At 52.6% G+C, this 27,785-nt stretch overlaps 1 protein-coding gene across 1 annotated transcript; it reads right to left on the bottom strand.

Moving 5' to 3' along the window:
* Positions 1-86: 86 nt before the first annotated feature.
* On the bottom strand, positions 87-27,785 carry ANKRD13C (ankyrin repeat domain 13C; the record flags this gene model as incomplete). Its single annotated transcript, XM_084266498.1, has 14 exons — positions 87-465; positions 3,629-3,778; positions 5,013-5,113; positions 5,623-5,721; positions 7,218-7,297; positions 8,508-8,669; positions 10,137-10,268; positions 11,574-11,718; positions 12,926-12,992; positions 14,957-15,002; positions 15,808-15,893; positions 16,598-16,702; positions 19,219-19,260; positions 27,434-27,785. 13 exons carry the CDS (start codon positions 27,783-27,785, stop codon positions 3,648-3,650), a joined length of 1,548 nt encoding a protein of 515 aa, XP_084122624.1. The 3' UTR covers positions 87-465; positions 3,629-3,647.

Here is a 27,785-nt window from a genome sequence, read left to right as displayed (position 1 = left end):
CCCTGGGTCCCGAATCAGGCCGGGAAGGGGCTGTGATGGGCGGCGAACGCTGCGTTCTCCCCTGTTGAAGAGCTTCAGACTCCAACAGCGCAGTTTGGTCTTTATTCTAAGGAAGGATACAACCAAAATTACTCTCAGTGAGGGCAGGTTAAAAACATGGACCAGACAACCAGTCAAATGCAAAAAAGTGACGTTGTTTCCATCAGAGTTACAAATTGTAAGGAAAATAAAGGTGAAACTGCAGCATTACAGGAGAGTCGTTAATACAGATTAAATAACGGGGGATCGGGGTGTGAGTTACAAATTAAGAACATTTAAAAATAAACAAACCTGACAGGTGCTTTGAGTATCAACTGAACAGGGGGGTTTCCAGCACAAACATATCCAGAGGGTCGGTAAGGAATCCTTGCACTACGTGACTCGGGAATCGCAGTAAAGTGAGTACAGTGACTGGAACAGCAGCTCCTTGGAAGGAGAAAGAAAAGGCTTTCCCTTTGCCCCAAATTAAAGCAGTGTTTTGGAAGACCAGTAAGACAGTTTGGTTCAGAAACAGCCCCAGGAATTCTTTTGCAACGATTTCTGATGTCAATTTACCAAAGTTAACCGCTGTCTTTTCCTAATTGGTCATTAAAACCCTGGCAGCTGCCACACCCAACCCCAAGGGCTGTGAGCAGAGGGAGCAGCACCCTGACCTGGCCTGCAGCAGCCAAGCTGAGGTTCCCTGCTCCACCTACACCCCGCTGTCCCTGTGTCCCTTCTCTTGTCCCTCCCTGTGTGATCATCCTTTTCCATCCCTCGTGGTACCCATGAATGATCCCGCTGCAGCCTGGAAAGGTGCTCAGGGGGCCTGAGGGAAGGGGAGTCCCTATGCAGACACGGGTCACCCACCAAGGGTGAGGGACTGTAAAGTTACTGTGGCATCAGACCTTCCCCCTGCACCGTCTTTGGGAAAAGAGCAGGGAAATGAAAACAGAGTTTGTCTGCCTCAATCCCACCAGTAAAATTCATTTCCCAAAGGTGGGAGCAGCGATCGTGAGGGGGGAAGGAGCCCAGTGCCCAGCACAGCTCGGGTGAAGGTCCCTGTGCCCAGGAAACCCTCACCCTCTGCTGCTGTGCAGACACAACCGACCAGCAACACCTCAGGACACCACCAGACCCTCTGCAAGGAGAACAAGTTACAGCAGAAAACACGTGGCTACTGGTGTGGACAGTCAGCAGGACACTGGGGAGCTGCAGGGAGCACACCCCTGGCTTGCTACACTTGTGCCAGGACACAAGTCCCAAAGGTGTCTCAGCCTAATGAGCCTCTGGCTAACGAGGATTCCTGCAGCTCCCAGCGTATCCATCAGGAAACCATGTCCCAGCTGTGCCCTGAGCCTCCAGACTCATCACCAGGAATGTTCCAGACAGACAGGAGGCAGCCTCAGTGCAGCAACACGCTGCAGCCAGTGTCTGAGTGCCCCAGATGTTGGTACCTGTGTGCTCAGGAAGGTGAGAGCCCCACAGCATCCTGGCTGGAGTCTGTGGAAATCACAGAAAGCATCACCAGGCACTGCTGGGGCCTGGACATGACCCAGAGCAGCTCTGCAGGGGGACAGAGCCCTCCCCTCCCTCTGCAGGGCCCTGAAAGGCAGCTGAGCTGCTTGCTTTGTTCCCAAGCCGGGACTCCAGCCCAGCTCCAGCCCCCAGGGCTCTGCAGTCACCACACAGTAAAGGGACAGGAGACAGGCGGCTCCTTCCCTGGAACTCCCAGCCAAAGGGCTTCTGCCAGCCGCTTCCTGAGCAGCCACACGGTGCCTGCGCTCGCCCCAGCTTCCTGCCCGGCCCCAGAGCGGCTCCAGCAGCACCACAGCAAGGACAGGAGGGACCTGTGCTCAGGACCCTGACCTCAGCACCCAGGGTGATCCCAGCCCCATGCACATTCCCCCCCAGACCCAGGGGAAGGACCACAGCCCTTCCCCAGGAGCGGGAGGTGAGTGTCCATCCTCCCTCTGATGCAGAACGCTGAGGAATTCATAACAACTTGGCAGAGCAAGTTCTGTCCTTCCTCTGCCTGTTCCACACCTGCTGCAGGTGCAGAGCTCCCAACACAGGGACAACCCTACGCTTCCCTGGGCTTTTTCCCTACCCTTCCATCTGCACTGGTGGTCAGTCAGTGGCCCCAGCGTGTCAGTCACCCCCTGGCACAGGCTTAGGGTGCTGCTGGAGGAGGATCAACCTCCACTCCCCCCTCTGTGGGCTCCTGGGCAGCCCCTGGCTGTGCTCAGCTGGGCTCCTGGGGAGGGTCTGCTCCAGGCTCCATCGCTGGGCCCGCCAGCGGCCGTCACTGCCCCCTCAGGAAAGGCCCCACCTGTGGGGTCAGGGGGTGTTACCTCTGCTGAGCATCGCTGGGCTCCATTACCACCTCTGAGAGCAGCTCTCTCCCCTTCCAGCCAAAGCCTGAACTCCAGTGCACAAAGGATATCGTCACCTGGAGAATATTTACACCTCTGTACCACGACACCACAGCACTTTAATCTAAGTTCCTTAACACAAACGAGTAGCACCATTAGCCTGTTGCACAAACGCTTCCTAACGAACCAAAGAGCTGGATTATCATCACATCAGGAGACCGGGACCACGTGGAATGAGAAGCAGCTCAGCGAGCTGGAGTACTGAAACACCAGCCTACTCCAAGTAGTAAGAGGAGGGAAATTTGGAAACATCTATGCTGTTGCAAACAAAACCTTCCCCTGGGCACCTATTCCATGTGCACTACAACTGAACTTTTTCTTCCATGAAGATTCAATCCTTGATCTTACTGTTCTCAGCACTCCTTGTATGCATCCCAGGTTCTGGAGCAGAACATGAGACAACCCAGGTGATGCTCAACCATGATGGGGAGAGTCTCCCAAGTGAGTGTGAGGAGAGGAAAGTGCCAATCTCTAACTACTGAGCTGTTAGTGGCTCAGCACAGCGCCATGGACACAGCAGGGACTTCAAGCCACGGGGATGAAGAGCAGTTAAGCACAGAGCCAATGAGGGGGAGAAGAACCAAGAGCTCCAGGGAGAAAGGAGGGGTCCAGAGCCGTGGGCAGCACCACAGCAGTGCTGGGGGGCAACCCGCTTCCCTGCGGGGCCGACGCCGGCTCTCAAGCGTAGTGAGGGAGGGAAACACAAGGAGTGGTTCCCCTTTGGTTCGTTCTCCTACAGAAGATGCATTCCTTCTACCACACGTTCCACTAACATTCAAGTTACTGAGCTATACAGAATGATACAGAGTTCACAGTCCATGGAAACAAAGCCTGACAGGATAGCATGTGGTCAGCTGAAGTAGGGCTAATCTCCAGCTAGGACATTCCCCCTGGTAACGCTGATGGTCCAAGAGTGCTTCTCCTATCACCAAGAAATGTAAAAAATTTAAAAACATGTGCCAGTCCTCCCAGCAGGGATGGGCACCCAGGGGCACCGCGCACCCGGGGCCGGCTGCCAACGGGAACCGGCGGAGCCGCCCGGCACAGGGGCTGTTGGATGCATCTTCCCTCTTCTCCTGGATGGAGTCTGTCCCTTCCATGAGACCCAGCAGTGTCTCTCCATGGCCATGGGCCCCCGCTCCCCTGCCCCGGGCTACGCTGGTGTCGCTACTGACCGTGGCCCTTCCGGCTGAGTTAGAGGTCGGGGAAGCGGCTGGGGTCCTCCTTGTAGTCGTCAGGGATGGTGAAGATGGAGTCATCAAACTCATCGTAACGGAACTCCTGGAAGGTCACAGTGGCTGTGATGGTGGGAAACACAGGAATATCTAGGAGGGAAGCAGAGTGGCCCAGTGAGGAGCAGAGAACCAGTTCCCTACTTGTCTTGCTTCGTGCTGTGTCCCAGAGTGTGCTCAGGGTCCCACACTGCGGCCACTCGAAGCTGGAGGAGTTTAAAGAGAGTTCTCTTGGAACACACAATACCCTGAGCACAGGAACAGCCCCCAGCTCCGTCCAGTATCACTAACCCAGTGTGTTTCCCTTCCTGACATGGAAAACGAGGTGCTGCACAGGGACAGAGCAGCTGGGAACACAGAGGAGGGGGCTGGGCTGGGCTGTCCCACAAAGCAGCAGCCTCACGCCTTCCCACACCGCTGGCAGTTGGTTCTCTACTGGGGTGCAAAGGAGAAATCCCTGACCTGCAGCCCCTGAGGGAAAGGAACCACAGAGATGCTGCTGAAGACTTAACCCTGTGATGGAGATCAATGCCTAACAGGAGGGTAATTCAGCCCTTCTGCACTAAGTGCTCTCAGAGCTAGGCCCTCATTAGGAAGATGTAAATGAGAGCTCTCTCCCTGGCTGGGACAGGCTCACATTGCAACTGCAGGCTTCCTCCCTGCCCCTGCCTAACCCACCTAACCACGTGCTCCTGAGACCCACAGCAACACACAGAATGACAGAATCCCAGCCTGGTCTGGGTCAGAAGGGACCCCGAAGGTCACAGAGCTCCAACCCCCTGCCACAGGCAGGGACACCAACCTCCAGGCCTGGAGCTACACAAGGTTGCCCAGGGCCCCAGCCAACCTGGCCTTGGACACCCCCAGGGATGGGGCACCCACCCCCTCTCTGGGCAGCCCCTTCCAGCCCCTCACCACTCTCTCTGCAAAGAACTTCCCCCAATATCTCCTCTCCCCCTTCCCTCCTCCAGCTTCACTCCAGCCCCTTGTCCTGCCAGTCTCTGCCCTTTAACAAGCTGATTCCCCTCCTGTTCCTGGGGTCCCTTCAGGGACTGGGAGGCTGCAGTGAGGTCCCCCCACAGCCTTCTCTTCTCCAGGCTGACCCAGCCCAGCTCCCTCAGCCTCTCTCCCTAGGGGAGCTGCTCCAGCCCTCTGAGCATCTCCGTGGCTCCTCTGACCCCTCTCCAACAGCCCCACATGTTCCTTGTATTACAGGCCCCACACCCCAGGTAGGAGAGTTCTTCCAAAGCCCAGCAGGAGTTGAGCTGTGAGTAAGAACTCACACTTTGGGAATACAAAGCCCTGAGAGCTGCTGGAGTCACCTTACCTAATTTTACAGGAAAACCTGGTGGAAGTTTCATCTGAACAAATTCTCTAAGTTTGTTAAAGTGCTTGAAGGGTGCAATTACTTCTAAAACATTCAACAATCTGAAAAAGAAAAGAAGATTTCATCACAAATTCTGGTTTCACAAGCTTTCCCCCTAAAAAAGACACTAATGGCTCCCAGCAGAAGGCTGAAACACCCACCTGTCCCCTCAGAGCCTCCACCCTGTACCCCCATTCGGGTCCTGGGCACCCAGATCATGTCACCACAGGTGTACAAATAAACACCCAGACATCATTCCCTGTCCCTGCTCCACACAAGGGCCTGGAACACAGCACCACAGCCTCTCCTCCACGGGGGTAAGGAGCCCAGCATGGCTCTGGGTTGGTTCAGAGGACACAACCCTTGGGGATTCTGTAGAACCAGGCACCTGGGTACTGTGACAAGGGTAAGTCAGACCTCTGCTCTCTTGGTTTCAGAGCTTAACTGCTTAAGCCACACAACTTCATCCCCAGGTTTTAAATTGCCAAGTGCCTGTTCCTGAAGCCAGGAAGAACTCTGCAGCTCACACCTTTGCTACACAGAACATCCATGGGCCACGCTGCCCACTTACGATTCGATTCCCAAGGGGAATTCCTGGCTCATGGCTATCGTGGCTTTGAAGGTCTTTTTGCTTTCCTTGCAGACCAGCTCTCTGCCCAGGTGAGGAGCTCTGTGAGGGGGAGAGGAGAAGGACAAGGTCAGGTTGTCTTGCAGTGAAACCCTGGTTTGCAAGGCAGGCAGAGCCAGCATCCCTACAATAAAGCACAAGCTTGGAAAGTAGAAGCTCAGCATAGTAAAGACAAGTCAGTAACCACCATTACTTAGATCCCTGTGAGCTCTGCTAAACCAGGAGACAAGACAAAACCAGGGAAACAAGAGAAGTCTTCAAGCAGTTCCCCATGAACAGGAGAGAAAGCCATGCCACCCACCCCAAGGACAGGCTGAAGTAGCCTACACCTGAACAAAGCACCAGGCTGAACTAGAAAAGGGTTAATTTGCTTTCAGCTGAAAATACAAAATACTCTGAGAAAGCAGAAAGGTGACTCTGCTATGGCTAGAAAGCCATGCTGGAGCCCACCAGACAGAAAATTGCCATGGAGGTACCAAATAAGGTGATGGGTATTTTCCCTTTTGTTTTGTATTAGCTAGAAGCTGAGGCTGCCTGTTAAACTGCCTCCAGTTCATCAGGTTACAAAGAAAATACACATATTTCTGTCCCAAGAGCAGCAGCTGCTCAAGCAGAGTGTGTTTATTCTGCTTGAATATTCCCTGGGCCTCAACTGCTTTAACACTGAAATAGCTAAAAGCCCCTTGGAAAGCCCAAACCTTGGCTGGAGGTGGGACTGTGGAGGGCAAGGTCCTGCCTGTGGGTTGGGGACATCCCCAGCACAGCAACAGGCTGGGGGGTGGATGGAGAGCAGGGCTTTGGGCACCCTGAGCTGCTGGGGGTGGCCCTGCCCATGGCAGGGGTGGCACTGGGGGGGTCTGAGGACCCCTCCCATCCAAACTGGTCTGTGATCATCATTTTCCATCTGCACAGAGCCTACTCCAGTGGCTTTGGAGCAAGGACTGCTGTGCTGTCACCTGTGTGACAGCTCAGTGCACAGCCTGGCACTGGTCAGCAGCCAGTGCTGGCAGGCAAACACAGCCACTGGCACCCTCCACAAATGAAGCTGCTGCAAACTGACTTAAATTTCAGCTACACACTTAGAGGAGAGCATCTTGCACAGGGGTGGGCACTACAAGGAGGTCTGTATGTCTTTGCATTCCAGAAGAGTGCAGCTCTGTACACTGCCACTGCTACTGGTCTCATTAAATCACCTACTTTTAATAAGATAAATGGATTTCAGCACTGAACTTGTCAGAAAATAATCAAAAGAAGCCAGCTCAGATGTGTGTATTATCCAAATGCCTAAACTTCAAGCCACAGGTATCAGGCAGCCATCCATCCAGTGGGTTTAGTACCAGCTGATGCAGTCACACTGTGTACACACACGGCCCCAGCTCCCCTGCACCTGGAACACCAACCCCAGAGGTCCCCAGTCCTCCCAACACAATGGACAAGCAGCACCCCCAAACTGGAGGACACAGACAAACCCAACCCCAGCCCCCAGCAATAAACCCAGAGGTGTGGAGGGAAAGTAAAGGCAAGAAGAAGATACTCACTTGCCGTTCTCTGCTGATATGTACTCCTCCCAGGTGATTGTGTTGGGCGATGGTGGAGTGAGGGACTGTCGTCTGACAGGCTGTGCAGAGAAACAGGGCTCAGCTTTTACCTACCTCACATTCCCTGGGGATTTTGCATTCAAAATAAACAACTTCTGGGAGGAACACAGCAATACAGCCTGTCTAGTTCACAGCTCGTTCTGCCCTGGGCTCTTCCACCTCCTGCTCTTCCCCTCATCGCCTCCATGCAGCTGTGTGGCCTCAAACTGCACCCACACAGACCTGGCTGCCTCAACACTGGGTCCAGCTCTGGGCTCCTCACCAGCAGAAGGACATGGAGGGCCTGGAGTGAGTCCAGAGATGGGCAACCAGGCTGGGGAAGGGGCTGGAGGGCAAATCCTCTGAGGAGCAGCTGAGGGAGCTGGGGGTGTTGAGCCTGGAGAAGAGGAGGCTGAGGGGAGCCCTTCTCCCCACCTCCCCTGCCCTGCCAGGAGGGTGCAGAGAGGTGGGCGATGGTCTCTGCAGCCAGGGGACAGGAGATGGGACAAGGGGCAATGGGCTCAAGCTGCCCCAGGGCAGGGTCAGCTCAGCTGGGAGGGCAAAGTTCTTCCCTGGCAGAGTTGTGGGGCTGTGGCACAGGCTGCCCAGGGAGGGGCTCAGTCCCCAGCCCTGGGGGTGTTGAACAGAGGGGAGATGAGGTGCTCAGGGAGCTGGGTCAGCACAGGACAGGGACAGTTGGACTCGATGGGCTTAAAGGGCTTTTCCAACCTGGGGATCCTGTGATACATCAGCTAATCAGTTAATTGCAGTGTCTGAGTGACAAGTAACAAAGCACAAGCTAACACAGAACTATATTAATCTCTTCTAAAAGGCTGTATGTGTGTTCCCAGATGTCGCCTGGCTCCTCCTGAATAGCTCTTGATTTCATGGCAGTAACAGCAGCCCCACTCCAGTGAAGCTGAGGGAAAACCAGGAACAATCTGAACAATCAGCTTCTGGGCTAAAAGAAGTTCAAGCAATTTGCCACAGCCAAACCCATCATCTTTTGCTAAGAGATAAATTAAGACTGAAATACCCAATATAACCACAGAAATCCCTCAATGTGTGTGCTAATCAGGATCATTCATTAACATATCACCATAATTACACTTGTGGAGCAGATTTATTATTTTGCCATTAAGGCAATCCAAGGCAAATAAAAACACTGTCTATGGGTTTTGCTAAGAGGCTGGTGTGAGAGGATTCTCCCAGGCAAACCCCCTGTGGTGTGAGGAACCCCTGAGGCAGTACCTCGAAGTTCTGTTCCATGAGGTTGCCACCTTTGCTCAGGCTCTCCATGATCGCCTTGTTCCGAAGGATATCCTCCTCACTCAGGTGCTCTCTTCTCTTCCTTGACTCCAAAACAAGCCCATTCACCAGGTAGAAATCTGCCAGGAAGTTTCCCACTCTTTCCTGCAGGAAAGGAGCTGGCCATTAGTGACTCACAGGAGAGACAATAAACACACTTACATGCTGGTCCATCCAAACAGCTGCTTTTCAGGGTGCTGGGGTGATGCCAGGATTGAAGGGTTGGGATTCACACTGCCAACCAGGCAAGTTATCCATGGAGAATCCCAGCACGGTCCATACAGCACAAACACAAGAGCTCCATTGGAGCAGGTATTTCATATCAATGACAGAAAAGATGGTTTAAGAACTTCAGAGTGGCCAGGGGAAATCTGGCTAGAGACCCTTCAACAGCAAGGTCTGTTAAGGGATGATTCACCCCTGTGAATATGGACTTGGTGTCCAAAAGGAGAGAAGCTCTGAAGCAGGAGCTGAGCTGCAAACCTGGGGTGACTGGCACTGCCTGAACTGAGTACCAGGGAAAGCAACACTCCCTCTTCCTGCCTGCCTGCCACAGGAGCACACAGAATCCTCACCACACACCCCAGAACAGTCTGCAGAGACTGTGTACTCTGAGGGTAAAGGCATTTTCCATACAACCTGCTGTCTCCCTGCCCACTAGCTACAGTTTGTTATCTTCCTTCCAGGCCACACTCATTTCCTCCTTAACCATGGGAATTTTGCTATTCTTCCCCTCTCTGTCAGCCAGATCCTGAGGATGAGTACTCAGGGAATAACCATCTTTACTATTACAGACTGAGGTAAAGAAGGAATTAAGGACCTCAGCCTTGTCCTTATCCCTTGTCACTAATGTTCCCTCAGTATCCAACTAGGGCTGGAGATTCTCCTCGATCCTCCTCTTACTGTTAATGCACCTATAGAAGGACTTTTGATTATCTTTTACAGAACTGGCCAGTCTGAGTCCCAGTTCAGCTTTAGCCCTTCTGACTTTCTCCCTACATGATCTCACTACATTCCTATAGTGGTCCCAAGACACCTGCCCCTTCTTCCAAAGCTCATCTTTTTCCCTCTTTTCCCAAAGACCTTCCTGGATGTCCCCACTCAGCCAAGCTGCCTTCCTTCCTCACCGACTCCTCTCCCAACAGACTGGGACAGCCAGTTCTTGAAGAACTGAGGAAGTCCTTGACTGTCTGACAGCAACTAAAAACATCAGGCTGTTATCAGCACTGCTTTCATTTTAACACCCAAACACAGCATTCCATCCACTGCTACAGAAGAAGTTAACTCCATCCTGACCAAACCAGGACAGGAGCCCAGAACTGGACCCAGCACTCGAGGTGCAGCCTCACCAGTGCCCAGCCCAGGGGCACAATCCCCTCCCCAGACCTACACTCCTCAGGGCAGCATCCATCGTCCATATTCTACGTGCTCAAACTAGTGGCAGCGGGGCGGAGAGGGAGGTATTTTTCCTCTGTCCTGCACATCCTCATCTCTTACTCCTTCCCAGCCACTCAGGCTGCCTGAGCCACCCTGTCTCCAGCTGTGCAGCCTGTGGCAGCCTGCTCAGCTTACTGTTTTGTCCTCTCGGAAGAGCCACCCCGTCTGGGCGCGCGTGAAGGTAATGGACTTGGTTGATAAGGTTGCGGAGTAAATGTCACTGCTCATCAGAATGTCAACCTCCTCTTCTGTTTCCACCTCAGACTCCTAGAAGGAAAAAATCCCAAACAGCAAATAGAACTTAATAACAACGATTTCTTCTAAATATTTAAAATAAAATAAACAATAAACTTCTCCCTTTCAAAGTTTGCCAAGAATCCCAGAATCTCCTGAGCTGGAAGGGACCCATAAGGATCATCAAGTCCAACTCCTGGCTGCACACCTTTCCCAATTTTCAAACTGATTTACAGTGGCTTTGGCCAAATGGTTACCAAATAATCTTAAATATTAACACAAATAAAGCCACAGTGTGACTCAACAGCCACAAAGCAGCAGCACGTTTGAAACCCCCTGAGGACTCCTAGATTCAGCCCTCTGGAAAGATGACAGGGCACACGTGCCATAACTTCAAACGTGTTCAGAATGATCAGAGATCTTTCCAAGAGGTTCCCACTGTAGCTTTTTCCTCACTTTAGAAGTCTGTATTCAAAAGCACAATCTTTAGTAACAAAATTTTATGTCATTATCAGCTTAAGTTGTAACAACTGGACACAAAACTCACAGAATCACAAGGTTAGAAAAAACCTTTGAAGATCATCAGTTCCAACCATTCCCATCCTGTGCCAAACCAGATCCTTCAGTACCTCATCTACCCTTTTTTTAAATACCCCCAAGGGTGGGGAATCAGCCCCTCCCTGGGCAGCCTGTGCCACAGCCCCACAGCTCTGCCAGGGAAGAACTTTGCCCTCCCAGCTGAGCTGACCCTGCCCTGGGGCAGCTTGAGCCCATTGCCCCTTGTCCCAGCTCCTGTCCCCTGGCTGCAGAGACCATCGCCCACCTCTCTGCACCCTCCTGGCAGGGCAGGGGAGGTGGGGAGAAGGGCTCCCCTCAGCCTCCTCTTCTCCAGGCTCAACACCCCCAGCTCCCTCAGCTGCTCCTCAGAGGATTTGCCCTCCAGCCCCTTCCCCAGCCTGGTTGCCCTTCTCTGGACTCGCTCCAGGACCTCAGTGTCCTTCTGATGGTGAGGAGCCCAGAACTGGACCCAGCACTCGAGGTGCAGCCTCACCAGTGCCCAGCCCAGGGGCACAATCCCCTCCCCACACCTACTGGCCACATTATTCCTGAGACAGGCCAGGATGCCCTTGGCCTTCCTGGCCACCTGGGCACACTGCTGGCTCATGTTCAGCCTGCAGCCACCCAGCACCCCCAGGTCCTTCTCTGCCTGACAGCTCCTTCAGTTCGCGTTTCTTTGGCGCTCATTTGTGCCTCTGAGCTCTGTGTTCAATAACACAGGTCAGCCTTCTGAGCTGAAGCAGAAGCTGGAGGCGTTTCCCACCCCAGAGAGACCTGTACCTCGTGGTGGATGCGCTGGTAGACCTTCTGCTCGTTGTCTAACACTACAAAGGATTCGGAGGGTGCGGCGTCACCGTTGAAAATGAAGCTCAGATCCCCTCGTTGGCACTTCATGTCGGTAAAGTCGATGAGGGTTGTGTCCAGCCTGTGGAAACACACCAGTGACTCAAACAAGTTACCCACAAACACTCCCACACACCACTAGGTCCAGGCTGCCAGCAGAAGCATCGTTACTGGTTTCCATCCCAGCCCACACTAATGCTCACGTTCCCAAGTGAAGCCCTGATGTGAAGAACTGCTCTTATTAAACCTCACATTCTAGCATCTCTACCTTTATAAATGCATTCTGAACCACTCTTACACCAATTTCACAGGAAAAGGTGAAGTTTTCCATAGAAAATTGTGTTTCAAAACTGCCAGCCTGAGGAAGCAACAGAATTTACACAGCCAGGCTGTGCTACACGTCAGGAAATCCAGCTACTCCATGTGATCAGCATCCAGCTCTTGGAGAAGCTGGGTTCAGGAACAATATTAGGACATGACCCAAATTATGAAGAGGACTAAGAGAGAGGCTGAGTCTTTTTTTTTTTTTATTTGACTTATTTTAGTTGCTATTTCTATTTTTACCCCTGGCCAACACAAAAGAAATGCCTCTGCTGACCTGAATAAGTAGAAGATGGAGCCAAGGACGGAGATGTCTCTAGCAATTCACAGCCAGTGTTGCTACAACACTTACTTCTTTGACAAAGATGGTTAAAGAACCTGACTGCAGTGACCACCTCAGCTCTAAGTGACCACTTCTCTCTGCTTAACACCCACCATACCTTGGCCTCTGATTTCAAGAAAAAATCTGTAGCTACTCCCACTCTGTGCCAGTCTCATGATCCATAGTCTTGTACAAGCAGAACACACAGAAATGAGAAGGGAAGGAAAAAAATGGTCTTGCACTCAAATTTGACCTAAAAAGTCAGTTCACACCCCTATGCCAACAGCTTGAACAGAACAAACTGTCTAGAGATTCAACCTTCTCACTCATAGTCTTGACTTTTTGTTTGGTTTAAAATTTGGAACCTAAAGGGAAAACATTTGAATCCCAAACCTTTCTGCTTTCTATTTTAAGTGACTTGGGAACTCTGAAGTTATATTCAGACCAACTGAGGGGTGTGGGGGGAAGACAACCTGAGGTTCAGACCACTTCTTGCCTCTGAACACCATGGCACCAGCACGATGCTGTTGCACCAGTGTGAGCAGGCTGCTGGGCAGCGCCTGTCAGACCACACTGGAAGCCAGTGGCTGCACTAACACACAGCTCCTACAGCTCAGGGAGTGCCCTCTGTAAAATCAGCACTTACCTGATATTTATACCTTGCTTGTGTATTTTACATGCATCAGAAGGCAGGATTCGGGAAAGTAAAGGCACTAAAGAGGAGAGAGGATGCAGTTAGCATGTGAGGTGGCACTCTGGGGACTCTACTCAGTACTTCCATCAATCACAGAGTCACAGGGGTGGGAGGGACCTCCAGAGCCCATGGGGTCCAAGCCCCTGCCAAAGCAGGGTCCCTAGGACAGGGGCTGGAATCTCTCCAGAGAAGGAGACTCCACACCCCCTGGGCAGCCTGTCCCAGGGCTCCCTCACCCTCACTGGGAAGAAGTTCTTCCCCAGACTGGGGGGGAACTCCCTGTGCTCCAGCTTGAGCCCATCACCCCTTGTCCTGTCCCCACAGACACTGAGCAGAGGCTGCCCATGTCCCCTGTGTCCCACCCTTCAGCTATTGATAAACACTGATCAGATCCCCTCTCAGGCTCTTCTCTGCAGGCTGAACAGCTCCCTCAGCCTTTCCTCCCAGGGGAGATGCTATACACCAGTTTGAATCTCAGTGTATTTTAACACAACTACAACACACCCATTTTCCAGCAGAATTTCACTACAAATACAACTGCTACCAGGGTTTCCTCTGTTCAGGAACTACAAACCTGGGCTGTAATCATACAGACCACGTCCAGCATAAGGACATATCTGTACATGCCCTCAGCCACCACTGTATCATGTATAAACTCCAGTGGCTCCTTTGAGCTGATTGGAATTTTCATCCCATGATCTGATAGCTCACAGACTGTCCCAGCTGAAAGACTAACTGCAGCTACAAGTAGGAAAACCCCCCAGAAAACCCAGTGCACTAAGCTTAAAACCTCAAGCAAAGGTTAAACCACTGGTGGAACTGAGAGTCGTGAGGGTGTTATGAGATGGATATATCAGACTCCAGCTGCCCTTATTCTCCAAAGGACCATTACCAGTTCAGCAGGATGGCATTTCAGTGCTATCTTCCAAAGGAACTACAAGGAATTACAACCTCCTGGACAATGGAGTTAGAGCAGAGGACCAAAATTCAGGACACACCCATTTCCCAGAGCATCTTTTTCCCTTCAGGAGAATTTATGGAGAAAACTAAGTAGTGTCAGCAGAGGCAGAGTGAGTCTCCTGGTGAAGAGGACCCCTGCACCAGTTGGCTTTCCTGCTGGCATCACTTCTTCTGCACAGTGCCTGACTGGCACCAGGACAGTCTGCATGCTGGGCTGCAGCCTCATCACTGAGCCCTGTCTTACCTCACCCCACAGCCAGCTCCACTCCCTGTTGTGTGCTGACTCGACAGAGAGGTGTTTGGTGGAGGCCTGGCTGCCCTGCTCGCTCCTCCTGGCTGAGGCAGAGGCACAGAGAGCAGCAGAGACTCAGGCTATGCTCACATGAAAGCAAGTAGAAAGAGCAGCTTCACTTTCAGCCAGTCACAGGAGGTACCACCCTTTGCTGTTGCGACGTTATTCAGGCCCAATCATCATCATTAATACATTTTTGCCAATTTAGGTTTTTCTTCTACAGGTAAGAGGAGCTGGAAGTTGAGAAAGCACTGACTGTCACACAGTCACATAAAGGGAACTTCTAGGTGGAGCTGGGGCCTGAAGGCCCCACCACACCTTGTGCTTAGCTGAGAGGCACACTCAGAGTATTCCAGAAGTGAAACGCCCAAGCCCAGTTACTCAATTAACTTCTCCAAACCACTGCTCCACAGTGACACCAATCCATCAGGGAGACATTTTGGTATTTTACTTTTCTAGTAATCAATTTCTTGAAGTAAACAGCAGCTTGTGCCCCCCCTCCCCTCCACTTTGTGTAATTAGATTAAGGAATACAATTCAGCTCTGAAAGAGAGCAAGCCAAGAGAATTCAGCAGAGGAGCTGCCTGCTCTTTCTTCAGAGCTTCCATCCTGAGAACTGGGTTGTGAACTGTCCAACATGCCACCCAGCAGAAAGCTTAAGCTGGAGAGAAGCAGCCTGCTGAAGTCTGACTGCATCATCTCCCAAGGAAACAGAACATGCAATTGCTTACCCCAACTTTGAAAGTCCCAGTGAAGCTCTAGATAGAAGTCACCTAGCTGAGATGAAAAGAACATATTAGAACACTTTATGGTCTGAAGGACAACTGTAAAACTTGCTGAAAGACATGCAGAAGTTGTATTGTGCCAAACAGAAAACCTGCTATGTTTGTATTTGAACTTCTACTGCACTTAAGCATCTCTGAATCCTTAACTGGACCAGAATCAGTAATGATGAATGACATAACTCATCTGAACTACCCACCTGCAATGGCTTCTTGGAGATAATCACTCACACAGCTATTAAACTGTGGACTGGAACAGATTTATTGTAAATGTGTTTTATAAAACCCCAACCACCTCCAGACCTCCTTGCTTGCTTTGACTGACCACATCCAATCACAGGGCATTACAGGCTCTGGCTCTAATTAACAGCTCCAGTTTCTGCCAGCAGAGTTCACACACACCAATTTCAATTTATCCTCTGGAAATAAGCTTCAGCACCCACCTAAACACTCCTCTACCTCCACAAACACAGGCCAGCCAACTCCTGTAAACCACAGGCAAAGCAAAGGGTGACTTCATTAAAATTAGCAAATGTTGGTCAGCGAAATATTCACTGAGACAAAAGACTTGGGAAAAACCTAAAAGTCTAATTAAACAAACACAGGTTAACAAGATATTCTTTAACTTTCAGATTGCAAAGACAACTCCAGGTCTGTCCTACATAAACCTTTGGGTTTGAATTTCTAGAAGTTGAGAAGTAATATCTTAAAAACCTGTAATTCTGGGACCCTTTGAAACAGACACTGTAACCCCAGATGGTTATTCAGAGAAGAGAGACCTGCACAAGTAAAAGCCTCACCTCTTTCAGGGCTTTTAATAAACGAGGTCGCTTTTCTTCAACACTTTCCCTGGACTGCTGTTTCAGCTTCCTCAGGAGTGCTGTAACTAAAGAGGAATGAACTGTGAAGGGAATCTGTTTGTCCAGTACAGGTTGTGCCACTGTCTGACACCTTTACAAAAAGAAACCCCAACAATGTGACTGTAACATTTCATCAGACCTGGGAGAAAACCACTTCAGGTTACAGTAGTTACACACAGCCTACTCTGATCACAACACCTGTTCAGGGCCAGGTTGGATGGTGCCCTGGATAACCTTGTGTAGCTCCAGGCCTGGAGGTTGGTGTCCCTGCCTGTGGCAGGGGGTTGGGGCTCTGTGACCCTTGGGGTGCCTCCCAACCCAGACCATTCTGTGATTCTATGATCTGCCTGCTGAGATGCAGCCCAAAAGCCATATCCCATTGCTGACTGATCCACCAGGCACACGTGTGACCACAAAGAGCAGAGACCATACTGCTAAAACTCATTCCCACCTCCTAACTCTGATTTGAAATGCAAATGCCAGTGTAGAGCTTCTACAGTCACCTTAAGCAAAATCTTAACTCAGCATTATGCATCCTGATGCAATCAAGGAAATGGATGTGCACACAGATTTTATCATGTTTCAATAAAAAGAGAGACCAGCTGATTAAGATAAACTCTTAAGGACAACTAAAACAGGAGTATTACACCCCCCCCCTTGGTTTCAAACCCTGTTTTCCAGCCCTGAACAAGGCCTTGTTTTCTGATGATTGGGAAGCAGAGGTTCTTACTCATCTGTCTGTCTCCATAGCTGATGGCTTCTGCCAGAGGGCTCCATCCCTGAGCGTTTTTCACCTTTACAGGAGCATTATGGGCTAAAAGCAGGTGGGCACATTCTGTAACAGAACAGGAATCATTACTTACAGTCCACAGCAGGGATGAAGCAGTGTCCTTCATGGTGAAGGAAGCATTAATCAAGCAAAAGGAGTAGGTGTTCAGTGTATCAAAGAGTTTATCAAAATACATATCTGGATTCTGAGTCAAATGTTTGCTCAGAGTTTACTGGAGCACTCAGAGCATTCCCCTGTTAAATACCAGCACTAAAACCACAATTGGGGATCAACCACCCACTGAGAAACGTCCCTTCTGCTGCAAACCAGCAGACTGCCCTCAGAAAGCCCCAGAGCCACAAGTAACTGGCAGTGCAGGACTACAAGGTGGCTATCTGTAGCCCTGATAACAGGGCACTCAAGTCAGGGCCCTGTGCCCTGCCAAGGCAGAGGCAATGCCTGCAGTGCCCTACACCTGTCAGCATCAGCCTCAGCACCAGCCTGTGTCAGTGCCATCCCCACGCTCAGCACAGGGACTCCGTGCCAGGAAACCAACGTTAACATCTTTCCAAAGCCACAGCAAGTAACCACAGGGCCACAGCTCAGCCTGCACGGGTAACAGGGGACGGTGGGGTGATGAATCATCTTTAAAACCGAGGAGAGAAGGCGGCCTGCAGTGTTTTCACGCTCTGAATAAGCTGTCCTCCTTTGAAACGGCTCTTCAGCTTCCAACGACTCAGAGTTTCCTCACCACACCTCATCAAAACCAACCTGACCCATCTGCAAAGGGGAGCAGTTACCAGCTGGAGCTGCAGGCTGAAGAAATGTCTCATCAGAGGGGAGGGGCAGGCAGGGTGGATAGAGGAGCTTCCCGGAGGTTCTCCTACGCTAGCTGCTACAGGAAGCCCTGCTAGTCATTCCAGATGCAGCAGCTGTGACTCACTGGCAAGCACTGGTGTTAGGAAGGAAGAGATACTTCACTGGTGAATGCATCATCTCTCGTGGTAAACAAACAGAAGCCCTGACTACTTGGCCAAGGAACTCAGAGGTATTTGTACAGTGGCTTAAACACAGTGCCTAGGACAGCCACCAGTGCAAACACTGCATGAACCAACGACCAGCACAAGCCCAAGCTGGAAACAAACGCTGCCACGGGGCACAACAGAGGGAGAAAGCTTCTCTCTCACAAAGAAAAGGCTGAGGAGTTAAAGAAAGGCTGCTGTGGCTGCTGCCTTCTGTCCTGCCAGCCTCTGGACGAGGCCCCTCACTGGGAAACAGCAGGTCTGACAACGCACTGCTTCTCACAGGTTGAAAAAACCTCCTATCTCTGACTTCCAGCACTTGGAAAACATATCTGCCTCATCACCATCTCAAAAGGTTTTTAAACATCTTCTTTATCTTCTGCTTTTTAAGATTTTGTTCCAGAAGTATCACAGGCCAGACCAAGGCTGGCAGGTTCCAGCTACTCTACTGCTGCTGCTTCTCCAGCCACCTTCCAAATTACTTCCCAACTCAACTCTCAGTCAGCTCGGATCAATCCCTCCATCGGTGTTACCAAGTGTGCTGAGACAGCTCATTGCACATCCTGCACCCCCCTCTCCAAACCTGCCAGGGGTTTGGGCTGACACAGCTCTCTCTCAGAGCAGGGCCACGTGCCAGTGTGGGACTCAACCCAAACCACTTCCATTCCAGCACTGAAACAGCCTGTCACTGAGACTGAACAATCACACTCCGGGTTTCCTCCCAGTCTCAAAACATGTCTATTTCTACAGTTTTAATTTGAAGTGGAAATTTAAACCCTGTGCCTTGAAATCCTGCTGGGAAGGGTGTGTGGAAAGAGGAGAGCCATCACGACTCTGGGTGGTTTGATGCATGGAAGAACAGCCAGGCAGCACGCCAGAGACTCCAATCAAGGGGTGAGGGAGGGTGCAAAGAGCAGGTGAACAGTCACATCTGGACTCTCAGAGTTGGTTTATTCTGGAGGATGGTTTCTTCTGGTTCACTTCCTTGGGAAAAGCTAAACGGGGCTGTTCAGCATCAGCAAGGATGACAGTGACACCCCCTGCCAGAGAGGTGTCAGCAGAGAGAAAGGGCAGCGTGTCCCAGCCAGCAGCTAATCCCCCTCCTGTGCCTGAGCTGACTGCCCCTGACCACAGAGCTGGAGGATCAGCACCCGGCCTGCACGCCCTGGGCATACCCACCAGCATCAGCTGCCAGCCCCCATGGGAAGCAGGGGGCACCTGCCCACCCTCAGAGCTGTTCCTCAGTCGTCTACAACACCCTGAGTTTCCCAATTTCTCTCTATCTCTGCAAAAAGAGCAGAGCTGTGTCCACCCGCTGCTCTTGCCCCAAGGAGTCCAACGGCTCCAACCCCTTTCACCCCATCCTACTCACCCCCATCCCCTTGATGGGGCCTGAAGAATGGCCCTAACTTCTTCTCCAACCTTTCTCCACCTGCTCGGTGCATTCTTTGCAGAAAACCTCAACTCTGAACACTCAGAAAAGCTGGAATATCTTACCCTCCAGCCCCCAGGTCTTCAGGAGAATTGAAGAGCTTAAAAGAGAGAGATGTCTTTACGTACCTTTATGTCCCAGCATCACAGCAAGGTGTAAAGGAGTGTTTCCTGAAACACAGAACACACAAACATGTGAGATGCAAGGCAGCAGAATCAACTGCAGTTCCACAGGTGTGCACACACACAGCCCAAACGTTTCAGGGTAGGAAACTCGCTGTGTGACCCACCCAAGGGACACACTGAGCACTCCAGCACAGGGATGTTCTTCTCAGCCAGCACTTGGACTGTTCCTGTTCAGATAGGTATCTCTGAGATGCACTTCATGGGCAGAGAGATTTCTTTCAGGACACCTTGAAACCTACTGCAGCCAACTTCCTTTCCTCAAAGGGGCTCCTGAGGTCACAGGAACCAATGGGGAATTATAGAATCACCAGGGTTGGAAGGGACCCCCAGAGCCCATGGGGTCCAACCCCCTGCCAAAGCAGGGTCCCCAGGACAGGGCACACAGGTTGGGGTCCTGCCCAGTAAGCTGGCTGGATCTCTATGATGGAGTTACAGCCTTGGTGGGTAAGGGAAGAGCAACTGACCTCATCTACCTGGACTTGTGCAACGTGTTTGACACAGACGTGCACAACATCCATGTCTCTAACTGGAGAGATGGATTTGGTGGGACAGAGCACTGGGTGGATAAGGAACTCACCGGATGGCCACACTCCAAGTTCAAATCAAGACCAGTGAGGAGTGGAGTTCCTCAGGGGTTGGTGCTGGGACTGGTGCTGTTTAACATCTTTGTCAGACGTGTGCAGCAGGACCAAGGGCACCCTCAGCACCACTGAGCCAGCAGCACCGAGCTGTGTGGTGGGTCAGTCCCCGGGAGGGAAGGGACGGTGCCCAGAGGGACCTGGCCAGGCTGGAGGTGGCACCACGTGAACTTCATGGAGTCCAGCAAAGCCAAGGTCCTGCCCCTGGGTCAGGGACATCCCTGGCACAGTGACAGGCTGGGCAGGGAATGGATAGAGCAGCCCTGATAAGCTGGACTTTGGGATCAGGAAAAGCAGCTCAGCCTGACCCAGCACTGTGGGCTGGCAGCCCAGGAAGCCCCCCGTGTCCTGGCTGCACCCCCAGCAGTGGCACCAGCAGGGCTGGGACAGGGGGATTCTGCCCCTCTGCTCTGGGACACAGACCCCCCCCACAGCCCTGCCTCCAGCTCGGGGGTCCCCAGGACAAGGGGGACATGGAGCTGTTGGAGCCAGTCCCCAGGAGCCCCAGAGATGATGGGAGGGCTGCAGCCCCTCTGCTCTGGAGCCAGGCTGGGAGAGCTGGGCTGGCTCAGCCCAGAGAAGAGAAGCTGCTGCTGGGGAGAGCTCCCAGCCCCTTCCCGTCCCTCGAGGGGCTCCAGGAGAGCTGGAGAGGGGCTGGTGCCCAGGGCAGGGAGGGCCAGACCCAGGGGAACGGCCTCCAGCTGCAGGAGGGGGATGGAGAGGGGCTGGGGGGCAGAAATCCTTCCCAGGGAGGGGGGAGGCCCTGGCACAGGGTGTCCAGAGAAGCTGGGGCTGCCCTGGGATCCCTGGCAGGGCTCAAGGCCGGGCTGGATAGAGCTTGGGGCACCCTGGGCTGGGGAGAGTGGAGGCACTGGGGGGCTAAGGACCCTGCCCACCCACACCAGTCTGGGGTTCTAGCAAGGGATAACCCAAACATCTATGCTTAGCATGGTCTGAAAAGCCTGGCAATTTACAAAGATGACACATCTAGGTTAAAAGCTACTCTAAGATAAGATACTGATTAAAATTTTAAGAGCTTATTTTATTAATTTTTCAGGGATTTAGTTCAAAATTTCTACAAATACAGTACTGGTTAGATGGTGAAGTCATGGCAACTTCACTCCAAAGGAAAAAAAAAACTAAAAAGCCTTTTGGTTCCTCTGATGCCCAAAGGGAGCCTCCCAGGCAGACATTACAAACATGACCCCGTTTTCCTGGCTGTGCACAAGATGATTTATACTTTGGTTCTCAACTATGCACCAAGGTTCAGTGGGTGCTGGATTAATGCTGCTACCAGAATCCAGGTGTGTTTTATTAACATAACGTAAGGACACAAAATTCTTTGTTTTAGCTGCATTACAGCTCCAGTACTGTTGTACTGGGCACTGGTGAGGCTGCACCTCGAGTGCTGGGTCCAGTTCTGGGCTCCTCACCATCAGAAGGACACTGAGGTCCTGGAGCGAGTGCAGAGAAGGGCAACCAGGCTGGGGAAGGGGCTGGAGGGCAAATCCTCTGAGGAGCAGCTGAGGGAGCTGGGGGTGTTGAGCCTGGAGAAGAGGAGGCTGAGGGGAGCCCTTCTCCCCACCTCCCCTGCCCTGCCAGGAGGGTGCAGAGAGGTGGGTGATGGTCTCTGCAGCCAGGGGACAGGAGCTGGGACAAGGGGCAATGGGCTCAAGCTGCCCCAGGGCAGGGTCAGCTCAGCTGGGAGGGCAAAGTTCTTCCCTGGCAGAGTTGTGGGGCTGTGGCACAGGCTGCCCAGGGAGGGGGCTGAGTCCCCAGCCCTGGGGGTGTTTAACAGAGGGGAGATGAGGTGCTCAGGGAGCTGGGTCAGCACAGGACAGGGACGGTTGGACTCCATGGGCTTAAAGGGCTTTTCCAACCTGGGGATTCTGTGATATGTTTAAAGGTTTTCTCAACAGAGTTAGAAGTTGCTGGGAAGCATGTTTCTGTTGCAATTCTAACAAAGTCCTTGATTTTAGGGTTCCTTCATGGTATCACATTAGCAGGACACCCCTGCTGCACGCCAGAGCTGATGTGCTGTACATCCCAACACACAGAGGCTGCTCTACAGGTAACTGCACCCTGGTATCAGAACATCTCCCATCAAGATAGGCAAGCAGTCAGAGGCAGAGTTCCAAGTGGGTGTGGATGAGCTACCCAACACCCAGCACAAACTATTCTCCCGGGTCACCAGCCACATCCTAGTTCATCTTACACACTCAGGAAGCCAACCTCAAACTGTCTATTAATAGATCCTGTCAGGCTTCCAAGCCAGAGGATGACTTAGAGCTGGGGATGCAGCCACTCTTTGCTAAGTGACTGACATACCGACGCACAGAGGAACAAACTTGAGCCTGAGCCACACTGTGTTCTCAGCAATCCTTACATAAGCCACTTCCTCACCTTACCAAGCCCCCCACAGGACACCTTCACCCCACAACAGCTCTACGCTAAGTCTCCTCTCCCATTAGTAAACCTGCCCGGTGCAAAAAGCCCAGCCCACCTTTGAAAGGCTGAACACAACGCAGCCAGACAGCTCCAGGAGCAGTGACAGCTGGGGACAATGGCAAGGGACAAGGGAACAGAAGCTGACCAGGCCCCCAGCAGCTTCTTTCCCCAGCACCGTGTCAGATTTCATTCAGGCAACACGCGGAAAGCGCAGCTCTGTGACAACACACGGCATTTCACACTGAGGACCTGAGCAGCCTGAGCTAACCCCAGTGTTCTCTCTGCTTTGGGCAGGAGGCTGGGTTAGATCACCTCCAGAGAGCTCTCCCAGCACAGATTTTTCTTTGACTCAGTGGCTGTCTTCACACTGAAGAGCAGGCAACTCCAAAGGAGCTCGGAGAGTCGGGCAGAGCAGATGGGGGGAGGAAGAGCAGCATCCACAAAGGCAGACAGGACAGTAACAGGGCACAGAAACCAGGATCCACCCCTTCTAGAAGGAAAAAATAGCTATTTGTGAGGAAGCTGAGATGATGTAACATCCTGCTAGGTGGTCTTCAGCCAGTGAGCCCCTGGCATGGTGTCTGAGGTTTAACAAACATCAGTGAGAGCAGAGAAGAGGTTAGCTGCTGTACCAAAGGGAGGTGAGCCCCACTGAGAGGAAAGCCCCCTTCAGAATGGGGTGAGAGACCACCTCTCCGAGCCCCTGCCCAAAGGGAAGCAGCCTCAGCAGGAGCTGAGGCACAATGCTAGCCCTGGCACCTCCAAGCACCAAACCTGGACAGCGTTTTGCACAGTTCCATCACTGATCACCTGGCTTAAGATCTGAGTAACCTGGGGATGTCTGGATGCTCTCTGGGCCAAACAAAATGGGCTTTGTCAGGTTTAACTCTGACTTCTTAAAGTCAGCCATCAAACTCTGTAAGGTCACAAAATTAAGAGATCACAGCAAGGAGTCACTTGCTGAGTGCCTCCATGCAACCTCCAGCAGGACAAAGGCAAGAGCTGTTCAAGCAGAAAGACTCTGCTCTTGTCTGAGCAGAGGTAAGCTTCCACTCCTCCCAGGAACACTGAGGGAAGGCACCAGCACCACTGGTTTTGTATATTCCTTTACCATTACCATTTTCTCTCCCTTTTCTGTCCTATTAAATTGCCTTTCTCTCCCCCTCCCACTGAGGGGAGCGAGGGCTCGGCCATGGGCTTGTTTTATCTGTGGCCAGGTTAAAACACAACAGTCTCAGACTGATAAATTAATCAGCACCGGGTTTTTTTACAGGACTCAGAGGGAACCACTCCACTGGAATCTATCACACTGCAGCCCCCCCAGAACATTTACCAGCCAGAGTAATTCTAGGTAAAATTAGTCTGATGGAACACAAATGAAAGGGGTGAACTTTAACACTGATCAATGTCTCCCAGGCAGTGCAGAGTGCAATGAAGTGTTCCTAACAGGACAGAGAGGAGGTGGAGAGGGCAGTTACACTCCTTGCAGTTGCACAGATGGCTCTAACAGCTTGAGGTTTCCCCTGAACCACAGCTCAAGCCACAACAGCAAGGGTTAAACTCCCGGAAAACAAGCAGCTCCGCAGGAGGCAGCTGCTGGAGACAGAGAGAGAGAGAGGGGGGTGCAAGTGTACAACTACAGCATTTACTTGCAGGAGAGCACTGCAATGAAAAGGGCACTGGCAATCATTAAGTGGCTGACGTGTCGCTGTGATGACTCCCATGCAGTTCAATCAAATGATAACAGGTTTAGGATGATGGTTTCTAAACACCGACTGGGAACGTCACCGGGCACACACCTGAACAGCTGCAACCACAGCTTGATTCACCACACAAACAAGCCTCACGCTCCCCTTCCACCTGAAGACAACTTCCTCACCACCCAGAGCTTTGGGAGATCGGCATGCATACTTCCCTCCTCAGATTGTATAGCCCACAGGGCCTTCTGCCACACAAACAGTGATACAGCAGTGCCTAGAACCCCACAAGTGCACCAAACCACACGTGAACTCGCCCGTGCACACGTGCATGTGTGACTCCCAACCTTTGGGAAGGCACCTGACACACCTACAAGGAAGCTGTGCCTGCTTCCAGGACTAACCCAGCAAGAAGTCTGGTCTGTTCCAGATAGTAACATGGGTTTACTCTGAATACATCCAAGCTCTTAAGAGCACAGTAGAAATAAGTAACTCAATAGGTATGTTACAACCTTCTCCCAAGAGACTTGTCCCTTTTGGGATAATGACACCGACCTTCTGATGGGTAATGGGTTTTGAGGTTAATTTAGAGAGCAAGCAGGCTGTGCTCAAGTCACTGAGCCAGCATGGTGTTCTGATACAGCACAATACCACAAGGTTTACCTTCCACAGGCCTTGGCTTTCTGCACCTCACCGCAGGCTAAAAATGGGCTGGAGCTGTAAACAGTAACTGTTACTAGAAGTTCTTCCTTCCCTCAGTCACTTCCTTGTCATGCACCAGGATTCTTCTGCCTTATTTCCCAGCACAATTGCAGGCTGGAGCTTTCTTCCCCAAATCACTCACAACTCAAATATGTAAACAAGCAACAGAGGGATTCAGGCAGAAAGAACACAATAACAAGGAAATACTAGTCAGGCCCTCGGTATGCCACGGCACCAGGGGGGTGGGGTTGGGTTGAAAACTTAAGAGCAAAGGACCACAGAATCAGCAGGTTGGAAAAGACCTTTAAGATCATCCAGTCCAACCATCCTGAGCTAAACCAGATCCCTGAGCACCTCATCTACCCTTTTCTAAACACATCCAGGGCTGGGGACTCAGCCCCTTCCCTGGGCAGCCTGTGCCACAGCCCCACAACTCTTTCAGTGAAAAATGTTCTCCTAATATCTGATCTGAATCACTTTAAGTAAAAACATGGAGGCATTTGTCATGGTTTTACCCCAGCTGAGAGCCCAGATCCACACAACTGCCTGCTCTTTAAAGGAAAAGAGCAGGGAAGGAAGGGAAGAGGAAGGGGCAAATAACAACCCCAAACCAAGAAACCCAAAGCCCGTGGGTTGGGATAGGGACAGTTTACTAGAATAGCAGAAAGATCAAATATCACAACTCCAACAGGACTTTAGAGCAAAAATCTCTGAAGCTGCTGACACACAGTGCAGGTTCCCACTGACCCCACAGCTCAGGCTGTGCCACCCAGAGCCGCCCCGGAACCCACCGTCCCCCAAAACCCCTGTGTCCTGGAGCTGCCCCCTCCTCCTCCCCCAAAACCCCTTTACACTGAGCAGGGTGTCACTGCCATGGAACACCCCCTTTGGCCAGTCTGGGTCACCTGTCCTGGCTTCAACCCTCCTTTCTCATGGACAGAGAAATATGGAGAGCTGAGAAAGTCCTTGACTGTGACACAACTGGAACCATCAGGGTGTTACCAGCACTGCTCCATCCTGACACCAGACACAGCATCCCAGCCCTGCTGCAGGAGGAGTTAACCCCAGCCTGGCCAAACCAGGACAGCAGGTTTTTACTTGAAGTGATTCAGGGACAGAAATCCCCAAAGCCTTCTGTAGACAGTGCTGAGAAAGCAGAGAGATGTTCACTGGGTCTATATGTATATGTGTGTGTGCACATTTATATAAGAGAAGGATGGTATCAACGTTGTCAATGCACATCAGAGGAGACAGAGCAGCAGAGATGGGCAAGGGAGCACCTTCAAAGGTACTGAGCTTATGGTGAGGAATTATCTGATGAGGAACTGGAGCTGGTGTAGGGGAGAAGTCAGCAGGAGGAACACGGTGAGGGAGAACACCTCTCCCCAAGTGTTGCTTCCATGCTACCAGTCTCCACTGCAACGCTTGGAATGAAGATGACAGGATAAGTATACCTGTGGCCACGCTGACAACAATGTACTTAGAGACATGTTATGACAGTTGTAAGAACTACTCCTCCCTGCCCCGATTGGGAAAGCAGAGCCCTGTATTACTCCACACACACCAGCCTGTGTGTCAGAGTGCCTAACGTTATCGTGGACCCGGCTTTTCATTTCCTACTGCATCATTATTCCCACTCCACCAACCCTGAAGATTGCTCTACCTTAATGCTCCTTTTTACTTTACACAACACAATTAAGGAAAAACAAAGGGGACATCTATCCCTTAATCAGGAACAGAAGGTAACTGTAGCCTTGGAGCACAGCCTCTCCAGACACCACACACGGCAGGCACAGCGTCGCATTCCCCAGCAGAAGCAGATCATGTTGCTCTTGGAACAGGTAGGAAACATGGAGATGAAGACTAACCATGCAACTTAAGCTGACTCGACTGGCTGATGCATTTTTCAGCCACGTTAAGGTATTCCCCAGATTAAGGGTATCGTTTTAAGATGCCCTAGCAAGCTTCTGGGAATGTCTGCACTGTGGAGTGACACAAGGGTGGCACCTCTGCCTCTGCTGCTGCTGCTGTACGGCCAAAGCAAGCTTACAGAGGAGCAGGGAGTGAGATCTTGGCTTGTTCGAGTCTCAGAACTGAAGCAGGAAGAAGAGAGTAAGTTCTGGGGTTTCACCCCAGGGAAGCATCAAAGGCAGGTCCCTCCCCGCCGAAGAAGCGCGACCACCCGCTCCAGAACCCGGCAGCAAGACCTCGCTCCCGAGTCCCGGGGGGTGCGGGCCCTGACCGAGTCAGCTCTCGGGAGTGAGGCAGCACCCGGTGTGAGGGAGCTCACCCGGCCCGGGCCCCCCCCCACACAGCCCGGCCCCGGGCCCCCCCACGCCGCCCGGCCCCGGGCCCCCCCACGCCGCCCGGCCCCGGGCCCCCCCACAGAGCCCGGCCCCAGGGCCCCCCGCGCCGCCCGGGCCCCCCCAGGCCGCCCGGGCCCCGGGCCCGCCTGGCTTAGGCAAACCCCCAGACCTCTCCCAAGCGCCGCCACCGCCCCGAGCCCAGAGGGGCACCACCGGCGGCTTTCGAGCAATGGGCGCGGAGCTGCGGGCCGAGCCAGGGGAGCAGAGAGCCAGAGAAGGGCCGCGCGGCTCCCGCGGAGCTCCCGCCGCCGCCGCCGCCTCCCCGCCGGGCGGAGCGCGCAGGCCGCGCCGCTGCCCCGGCACTCACCGTGGCTGTCCTTCTGGCCGATGCCCTGCGTGCGGATGAGGGCCGAGAGCCGCCGCACGTCCCCCTTGAAGACGCACTCGTGCACGGGGAAGTGCGCCGGGCACCTGTCGGGCTCGGCGGGCGGGCCCGTCCCGCCGGCCGCCGGCCCCCCCTTCAGCGGCAGCCGGTGGTGGTGGTTGCTGAAGATGCGGTGGCCGCCGGCCCGCCCGCCTTTGCCGCTGCTCCCGCGGCCGCCGGTGAAGACGCCTCCGGGCGCGGCGGCCGCCTCGTCGTCGCCGGGCGCCAGCAGGTCCCCGTCCTCCTTGCTGGGCTTGTGGTCCCTGCGCAGCGAGCGCAGCTTCTCGCCGGTCAT

This window comes from Gallinula chloropus (assembly GCF_964237585.1).
Source record: "Gallinula chloropus genome assembly, chromosome: 6".
NCBI lineage: Eukaryota > Metazoa > Chordata > Aves > Gruiformes > Rallidae > Gallinula > Gallinula chloropus.
This window is presented reverse-complemented; position numbering and strand designations above follow the sequence as displayed.